The sequence below is a fragment of the Emys orbicularis genome, chromosome 6 (genome assembly GCF_028017835.1).
Source record: "Emys orbicularis isolate rEmyOrb1 chromosome 6, rEmyOrb1.hap1, whole genome shotgun sequence".
Taxonomy (NCBI): Eukaryota; Metazoa; Chordata; order Testudines; family Emydidae; genus Emys; species Emys orbicularis.
In genome coordinates, this window is record NC_088688.1 from 69,647,281 (window position 1) to 69,657,218 (window position 9,938).

The following is a 9,938-nucleotide window of genomic DNA, read 5'->3' on the forward strand; positions in this document are numbered from 1 at the left end:
CAGCATATATAACGCAATGTACATAATATATACTTTTATTATTTATATAGTTATGGAAAGTAAATAATACATGGAAGAAATGAAAGGCTTTTTTAAACTTTTTTTTTTGTTAGTCATCCCTGCCGGGGCCCCGCACTTCCTAAAGCCGGCCCTGACACCCCCAGCCCGACGAGGCCGGTAGGACACCAGAGCTGCGGGCGGCCGGGTCGGAGATGCCTAGTGGCCTATCAGAGCGCAGCACCCAGCTCCATGATCATGTATCAGAGGGGTAGCCGTGTTAGTCTGAATCTGTAAAAAGCAACAGAGGGTCCTGTGGCACCTTTAAGACTAACAGAAGTATTGGGAGCATAAGCTTTCGTGGGTAAGATGCAAGTGCATCTGAAGAAGTGAGGTTCTTACCCACGAAAGCTTATGCTCCCAATACTTCTGTTAGTCTTAAAGGTGCCACAGGACCCTCTGTTGCTTTCTCCATGATCATGTGACTCCCAGTGGCTGCTGCCTGGCTTCAGGGCGTCGGATTCCGGTTCCGACCCGGAAGTAGATGCTGAGCGGCGGCAGCACCGGGTTCCTGTATCGCTGTTGTTCGCGGCAGTTTGCAGGCGCCCGCGTCCCTGTCGCGCTCCCCGATGCAGCCGCGGCGCCCTGAGGGCTTCGATGGGTTGGGCTACAGGGGGGGCGGCCGGGAGGAGCCGGGCCCCGGGGCCAAGCCCTACAGCTCCTCCTCGGACCTGAGCCACTGGGTCTCCAGCCCCCCCGACATCCCGGGCAGCCGCAACCTGCACTGGGGGGAGAGGACCCCGCAGTACGGGGCCGGCCCGGCCGGAACCCCCCTCGGGGGAGTCGGCCTGAACGACGAGCCGTACCCTGCGGGCGCCGGCACCAGCTCCGGTAAGGGGAGCCCGGCCGGGGCGGGGTGAGACGGCGCAGCTGGGCTAGGGGCTGATGAGATGGCGGGGCGGCGCTGGCGGGGGGCACGGGGAGAGGGGAGGGTGCTGGGCTTAGGTAGGGGGCAGCTCAGGGCGAGGGGTGCCGGAAGGGAGCATAGGAACAATAGAGGTAGAAATGGACCTTTATTAGGGTGTCTCCCTGATTCTTTTTGTGTGTCTTTTAGCAACAGTCCCAAGTAAAGGAAAATGGTTACAAAATAATCCACCTGCCCCTTGTCCTAGGAGGCAGGGGATTCCCCACATCCCACCTCCTGTTATAATGTTACAGGATCAGCACCCAAAGGTATCAGTGTCACATAGTATAAATGAGTCCCTGCCCCAAAGAGTTTATGGTCTAATCCAAGGGTTCTCAAACTTCATTGCACCATGACCCCTTTGTGACAACAAACATTTCTACATGACCCTGGGGGATCAAAGCCTGAGCCCCACAGCTCTGGATGAGGGGAAGGGGGCAAAGCTGAAGCCCAAGGGCTTCAGCCCCAGGCGGGGGCCTATAACCTGAGCCCCACCACCCAGGGCTGAAACCCTCGAGCTTTGGCTCCGGGCCCCAGCAAGTCTAAACTAGTCCTGGTGACCCCAGACCCACTTTGGGGCCATGACCCCCAGTTTGAGAACCACTGGTCTAATCTGACATGGAGCACAGCAGCTGGGAGATAAGGGGGAAGGCAGATGAGACAAGGGTTACAGAAATATGATTTCAGGGTTACTCAGTGCAGGTGTTTGGATGGTTCCATTAAATAACTACATTGGACTGGTGAATTAACTCGCTAAATGGTGACACAGCAGAAATAAGTTTTGAGGAGCAATTCAGAATAGAAAAGGATTGTGGCTTTACAAACACCAAGGGTTTGTGTCCACTTGCAGTGCTGCAGCAGCCCTGCTCTAGTGCTTAGTGAAGATGCTACATACACTTGACAGGAGAGGTTCTCTCATCAGTGTAGGTCAGGGGTCTCAAACTCAAATGACCAGGAGGGGCCACCATGAGGACTAGTTCATTGGCCCGAGGGCCGCATCACTGACACACACACCCCTCGCTGCCCCCGGCCCTGCCCCCACTCCACCCCTTCCATGAGGCCCCTTCCCTGCCCCGCCTCTTCCCACCCCTTCCCTGGCCCCATTCCAACCCCGTCCCCAAAGTCCCCACCCCAACTCTGTCCCTCCCTGCCCCCAGAGGGTGCAGGAGGGGTGTGGTGGGGGCTCAGGGCAGGGAGTTGAGGTGCAGGGTGAGGCAGGGGGCTCAGGGCAGGGACTGCAGGAGGTGTGCAGGGTGCGACAGAGGGCTCAGGGCAGGGTGCGACAGAGGGCTCAGGGTGTGGGGTTCAGGAGGGGTGAGGGGTGTGGCAGGGGGTCGGGGTGCAGGGTGCGGCGGGGGCTCAGGGCAGGGAGTTGGGGTGCAGGAGGAGTGAGGGGTGCGGCAGGTGGTCAGGGTGCAGCAGGGGGCTCAGGGCAGGGAATTGGGGTGCAGCAGGCAGGGGGCTCAGGGTAGGGGGTTGGGGTGCAGGCAGGGGGTTCAGGGCAGGGGGTTGTGGTGCAGGAGGGGTGTGAGATGCAGCAGGGGGCTCAGGGAAGGGAGTTGGGGTGCAGGCAGGGGGCTCAGGGCAGGGAGTTGGGGCGTGGGGTGCAGGAGGCTTCGGGCTCTGGCCCGGAGCCGCTTACCTAAAGCAGCTCCGGGGGGGGGGGGGGGGGCAGAGGCGCACACCGGGGCCAGGGCAGGCTGCCTGCCTGCTCTCACCCCAGCCCCACTCCACTCTACTCTGCGAAGCAGCTGGAACCACATCCCTGCAGCCCCTGGGGGAGGGGGGACGCAGGGCTCCGCACGCTGCTTGCCCCTCCTCCAGGTACCTCCCCCGAAGCTCCCATTGGCCGTGGTTCCCCATTCCTGGCCAATGGGAGCTGCGGGGGGGAGGAGGGGGCGGTGCCTGGAAACCAGGGCAACACACGGAGCCCTCTGCTCTCCACCCTCCCACCCCCCCGGCCGCAGGGACGTCATGCCAGCCGCTTCAGGGAGCGGCACGGGGCTCGAGGAGGGCAATCCTGCGGGTGTAGTTTGCCCACCCCTGGCCTGGAGGTAGGCCGGGGGGGGCGTGTGTGGGCCGCATGTTTGAGACTCCTGGTGTAGGTACTCCACCTCCCCAAGAGGCAGTAGCTATGTCAACGGAAGAAACTCTCCCATGGACATAGCACTATCTACACCAGGGGTTAGGTCAGTATAACTACATCGCTCAGAGGTGTGGATTTTCCACACCCTGGCGCGATGTAGTTATACCGACATAAGTTGGTAGTGTAGACCAAGCCTAAGACTGCGAAGCAAATTGAGAAGCATGCCAACTTCCCTCTTATTCTGGGACTCTACTGCCTCCCCTTCTAGATTTACTTTAGAATTTAATTCAAAACTGTTCTTGTTTTTTATACGCCTCCTTGGCTATGCTAGGCTATCTAATTAACCTACTCTTTTCTTTGGTTACCTAGTATTAGCTACCTGTCTGGCATCCTACATGGTCTAACCACAATTAGTGTTTGTTTTTTACACTTGAGTTCCCTCCTCTTAAAATCAACTTTGCTCAATTGTGCCATCTCATTGAATCATGTACACTTTCAGATGAGATGTGAAAATATTTTTTTCAAGCTTTTTCAGTTCATTTTTTTCTGTTCACATTGCATATAATCAGATTATGTAAATATTTTTTGTTTATTTTCTACTCTGATTCTAAAACTCTTACTGAATGTCTGAAGTATTTTGTAACATCAGACATGCACATAAAGTACCGTAGTTATCTTCTGCTCATGATACCACAGTGTTAGGTACTATATACAGTAAATGCCTAGACAAAGTGTACTCTTTTAGGAGACGTTACATATCTTAAACCCAGTTTTGCCTCAAATCCATACAAACTAGTTGTTCACTCTTGTATTTTGACATCAAAACGTAAGATAAGAGAAAGGTTCATTTATTAAAAGAAGATAAGAAAGCAAAGTGGATTTGTGCGTTTTTTGTTTTGATGTATAAAGAAGACCTGAAAAGTTTTTGTTTTGTTTTATCTCACATTCCCTATTTTCCTGGATGTCTTGTGGTACCCATAGATGTTGTTTGGGAGCTTGAAGAGATGGTGGTGTTGAATCTTTAACAAAGGAAGTTTTTTTCTGATTGTATGTTTAAGTTAAATAGCTATTATTTATACAGTGCCCAAAAGTGTGTGCTAAGCACATAATAGACACACACAATACATTGTTAGTAAAAAGTGCCAGTTGTACGCTCCATGTGCCTTTTATAATGCAATACATTTATACATGCAAATTCAGCCATCCATATAACTAGTAGCATCAAAATTAACATAAATACCCCACCTTCTGTAATTGCAATAAAAAATCTGAGACAATAGATGGGCCTTGCAACAGTTTTTAAAGAGCATGAACAAAATCTTAAGTCAGTTAATCAGGTTTCACTTTCCTGGTGTTTCACGCCAACATAGTAGTTTTCTTGCTGCAAAATTCAAGAGACAAACTTTTAAAAACAAAAATACAAAAACTTTCAGGCTTTCTTTGTGCATCATAAAGAAGTAAAAAGGGGACAAACACAAATTTGTCATTTATAGGTCACCTTTAAATGTACATCCTCTTGTTTTGTCAGTCTTTTCCTCTTGAAGGAGCTGGGAGTAGTGACAATATGATGTATGCATCTATTCCAATGGTTCCTTGGCGGTGTTGGCACAAGGGAACAGAAGTCATTGCAATTGGATTATCATTTTCTATCTTCCTGAAATGGAGATATGTCTAAAATGTGAAAAGGAATGTTGTGAACAGCAAATTGTTGAAATGCAAGATAATAATCCTAACTTTTACTTCTTTTCCTTTCCATATTTTTATTAAAAGGACATTGTAGTTCATGCACTATTAGTTTGTGTATTACAAAGTCAAAAAAGCCTAATATTAATGGAAATTAGTGTTTCAAATTTCAATTAAAATAGTTATTTGAATTGAATATTTAGCCTGAACTGTCTTCAGTTTCATCTCATTACTTCTAGTTGTTGTTCTATGCATTTCTAAACAATTATTTTCTAATACCAGTGTGTGTATTAAAATATTTGTGTAGACTTGTATTTTTAAGTCCCCCACTTTGCCATTTTATAGCTAAGTGACTCGTAGGTCTCAATTCTGCAGTTCATTATGTGCCCACGCAGAACTCGACTGAAGTCAGTAGCGTTCTGCCTGGGAGCAGCAATTTGCAGGGTCAGGCCTTAATCTGTCCTTCAATGTTTGATCATCTTTTTTTTTTTCCCCCCCTTTCCTGAATTATTTCTGGTTTGCAAATATCTTTCTGGTAATATGGTGCCTAAAACTGAGCAATGTGTTTCTGATGCGGTTGTAGCAAAGCTCTTTATCAAGCGACTGTCACTTCATGATATATCTTGGCATAAGCAGTTAAAAATTGCATTGACCATTGTTTGCTTCTGTATCTCATTGGAAACTCACTGAACTCCTACTTGTGCAGTGCTTAACACATGATGCATTCTACTGGAAATGTCATCATTTCAGTAATAATGCAGCGTATGCTAATGGTTCTATTACCCTCCAAAGGTTTGGATTTTTTCTTCAAATGTTCCATTGTTTTAGTAGGGGTAAAAGTTAGACTTGTGAGACAGCAGAATCACTCTTTGCCTTATTTCCTACTACTGCTTTTCTCCAATCTTTTGGTACCTTTCACTTTTTGATAAGACTTTGAAAAATAATTCAGTGGTGTGGGATGAGGAAGGTGTGAATGTGCTACTGCTGGAGGAGAAGCATAGCATGTGCCTTCTGAGGGGGCCTGCTGAAACATGGCTGTTTATGACAGAAGGTTCAGTGTCTTGGACTCTGACACACAGTTGGAGAGAGCTGTTTCTGCTCGATGGGCGGTATGTGCAAGTTCATTCACTGGAGTCTCCTAAGGATCCAAGAGTGCTTGTAGGAGACATTCATCTCACCTGGCAAGCTAAGGACTCCAATCTCTCCATAGAGGATTGGGGTGGAAAGCTCTTGGCTGAGATACTGTGGGGAGGAGCCCTGACATATCTGTCTTGATAGCTCTACTGGAAGAGCCACTGAAGCAAAGAATAAGTATCTGTAGGGCAAAGAGCAAAAGTTCTTATCTCTGCCTTGTAAGTTGTAGGGGCAGAGAGAAAGTGCTTACTGCAATGAGTAACAAATCTTTTTGTGTTCTGACTGTTGATTGCTTGGCTGAGAGCAATTGGCAGCTGGGGATCATGGCACACAACAGGCAGAGGAATCTGACTCTTGTTTGGAAGACTCCCTGTAGGGGAAGAAAGACTAATGGTTGGTTAACATTGTGACAGTATCTACGGGTGGAAAGAGGTCAGTGAATTGAGCTTTTCAAATCTACATGCCTAAAGTTAGGCTTCTAAATCCATTTCTAAGCTCCTGTATAAAAGTGCCTGATTTTCAACAGTGTTGAATGTCTGCAAGTTGACTTCATTCAGAACTGTAGGCACTCAGCGCCTTTGAAAATCAGGCTACTTTTATCTAGGAACTTAAATATAGATTTAGGAGCCTAACTTTAGGCATCCAGGTTTGAAAATTTGGGCTGAAGGAAACTTAATCTCCACTGGGCTTTTGGCAAAACTCATGAAGTCTTCTTGGATTGGATGTATCATTGAAAAATCTGTGGTTACGATCTCAAAAATTTTGCACTCAGCTTTATCAAAAAAAGTCCTATGATTTGATCTCTTCGGGGGTTATTTTATAAAACAAATTTGAAGGTTTTTAGACCAAGCTTTCGGAAATACAGCTAGGCATGTTGTTTAACTTTTCAAATTCTGTTTCATAAACTCCTTATCTGACCTGAAACTTCCCATATAAATTCTTTGCTGGCTACAGAGCACATGTACAAAAGTTCAGATGGAAAAGATTTTCAATTTTGAGAAAATGAGGATCAAAATCAGGCTTATAATGAAAACCAAATAAACCTTAGGACTGGAAGTAGTCACTCCATAGTTGTAAGTCTTAATTGGGAGGCTATTGATCAAAACAACCTAAGCAGCTTGCTATTCCAGGGAATCATTATAATCAATTAGTTCTGTATTTTCAGTCACCAGATAAATACTTGAAAATATTCAAAACACTTGTCCAGAATTTCAATCTCCCCTCTTTCTGAAGAAAGTCATGTAAATTTTTTGTTGTGCATTTAACAATATTAACATTTGTGTGTCCTGCTATCATAAGGTTTAAAGTGAATTTAGTGTTAGGAAAAAGTTCCCATTTGACAGTACTAGACACAAAGCCTTAGCAGACCAAGGGCAGGTCTACACTACGGGGCTCAGTCGACCTAAGTTACGCAACTCCAGCTACATGAATAACATAGCTGAAGTCGACGTGGTTTAGGTTGACCTTTTGTGGTGTCTACACCGCCCTGGGTCGACGGGAGAAACTCTCCTGTCGATTTACCTTATGCTTCTCGTTTCGGTGGGGAGTACTGGATTCGCCGGGAGAGCGATTGGCAATTGATTTAGTGGGTCTTCACTAGACCCACAAACTCGATCCCCAGTTGATCGATCGCTGCACATCGATCCCCCAGTAAGTGGAGACAAGCTTTAAGTATGGCTTGGTAGCAGTGATGCAAGCTTCCCTATGATGCCTTTTTACCAATATGCCCCAACATTGATGTGGTGGGGATTTCTAGAAGTAAAAGGTTCACTCTCTGTGCCTTTTGATTCTGTAATGCCAGTTAAATGGCATTATGGTACTGACATTTGTCCATTAAGAACTGGACTGAGACCATATTCATGTTACACATGCTGTTGAACATGTTTTGGTCATTATAGATTTGGGTCAATTTGTTTTCCCAGATGTCAGTCAACTTGTTCCCAGTTCCATTAGGCATCCAGTCCCTCTTTTCCTCATGTAGATAGTTTAAGGCAAATAAGTTACTTGTATTTGAGCTCCAACAAATTTTTATAAACCAAGCACTTCACATGCAAGTAGTCTTTGGTAGACAATTATATTTTACTTTTGCTGAGTTGGCAAAACTATCCCAAAAGTATTATACTTTGTACACTGTGGTGCAATGCTTAGAATTTGTTGAAATGAGCAAGCTATAAAATTGGTTGCTTTGGTACTCTGTATTACAGTTATTTCTTTCCTCACTGTTCTGCAGTAAATATCAGTGCTACATAATCTTCTGTTGTGTTTTCTTTCAGAGCAGTTGAATAGATTTGCAGGCTTTGGTATTGGCCTTGCCAGGTAAGAATTTTGTTCTGTGTAAAACATATTTTTCACTGATAATTATGGCTTTTACATTTTGTAGTCTGTCATGCTCCCTGAGTTCAAATTACAATATGGCTTTAATTAACTGGGTTTAAAAATCTAGCACAAAGTTAATTGTTTTCTCTTACCTTCTTTCTCAAGCTCTAAGGTACTGCAGCTCTTTCAGTTACTACAGTGATGGGTTTGATTCAAAAATCTATATAGGGCAGGAATTTTGGAAACCTTGGGGCATATAAATTGCTATAGAATGTTTTTCATGAAGCAAACATCAACAAAAAATACTCTTATTTATTTGCACTTTAGAAAGCAATGGTGATGGTAGAGTGAGTGGAACTAGCTGAAATTGCATTGGCATAGTGTTCTTGAATTTTAAACCTCAGAAACAGTACTTAAAATATTGATTAGATAATGACAGAAGAATAATATATACTGTAAACTAGATAGTGTGTGCTGTATTTCTTACATTTTGACTGAGTCTAAATAAAGGATGATTTACAAGAATGAATGCACATGGAGCCATTAGGTTTAGTGGGGTTGTCTTTACTGCTGTTGGCACTGAATGAAACCAATCAAGAAATGAACATTATAACTACAGTATTAGCTTTTTCAGCAGTCTTCTCTCCAGCTCATAGCCTCTGGCCCTTATCTTCAAATGTAATGGCAAAGGATGCTTGCAGCTATTAGCATGGATCCCATGAACTGCAGAGATTTTCATATTGGGCCCCAATGAGTTAGAGACCTATATATCTTAAGGCTATCAGATAGTATGGTAATGAGCAAAGTATGAAAACATAGATATTCTTCTGCTGATGTCTGCTTTCAGTACAAGGAACCCCTGAAGAACATCAGCATGCCTGTGCTGTTTGGCAACTTGGGATCCTGTTCAAACAAAACAAAAGGCTGAGTCTTGCTCAGTTTAAAATTCATGCTGCATAGATTAACTGGAGAGAAAAATAGCCCAAGAGATATATGTACCTGGTGACTGACTAGTTATAGTTAAAGATGTAATTTCCCACTCACCTATATTTTGTAGAAACATCTTCAAATTTTATTGTGGGGTAATCAGAGCAAGGAATCTAGAGGAGATGATTCTAAAATCAAGACAGTGTTGACTCCTGTGTAGAAGGGAGGGGTGTCGCTGAGAATCTGCAGTTAAATATGGAGAGACGTCTGAGAATTCTGAAATGCTTCTGGGAAGAGTGCTTGTGCATTGGTCACTCAAATGAATATTTTCAGGTAGTATTAATCCTCCCTAAGCAGGCGCAAATATCACCAAGCACAATGTCAAAGCATGCCAGAGCAGTAATATTAGGGTGGCAAAACTATCCAAAGCTACTATCCTTATGTATGGAATTATATATTGTTTTTGTTGAGAAAATGGTGGACCTTAATATACTGATTAATTCTGTTCTCAGAACACATATTGCGATGTCTCTCCAAGTCCATGTCAAATGCAATAGATTTTTCAAGGTGCCTGGTGAATGAGGTTTTTGGGTCAACTATTGAACACCTTCATACATATCAACCTCTGTTAATATACTGTAGGGGCCTAGTAGACTTATAGAAGAAGGCCTTTCTTTGAGAGGCTCTGTGGTGTAGAGGAATGACTGTAAAACTGGGAGTTGGGAGCTTTAAATTCTGGTTCTGCCACCAACCAGCTCTGCGGTCATGGGTGACTCACTTTGTGCCTCTGCTTATTTCCTCATATTCACAGGGGGAGGGTGTGAGCATTAA

At 45.0% G+C, this 9,938-nt stretch overlaps 1 protein-coding gene across 3 annotated transcripts in view; it reads left to right on the forward strand.

Moving 5' to 3' along the window:
* The first annotated feature begins 611 nt into the window (after positions 1–611).
* Positions 612–9,938, forward strand: part of SLC25A46 (solute carrier family 25 member 46) — a 43,113-nt gene continuing 33,786 nt past the window's right edge. The window contains exons 1-3 of one of the 3 annotated variants that reach the window (XM_065406396.1): positions 627–859; positions 2,420–2,448; positions 8,138–8,180. In XM_065406396.1, coding sequence (XP_065262468.1) covers positions 627–859; positions 2,420–2,448; positions 8,138–8,180 — 305 coding nt within the window. Of the gene's footprint in view, positions 889–2,419; positions 2,449–2,609; positions 2,633–8,137; positions 8,181–9,938 lie in introns of all 3 variants that reach the window. The other 2 variants (XM_065406397.1, XM_065406395.1) reach the window with 2 other exon arrangements.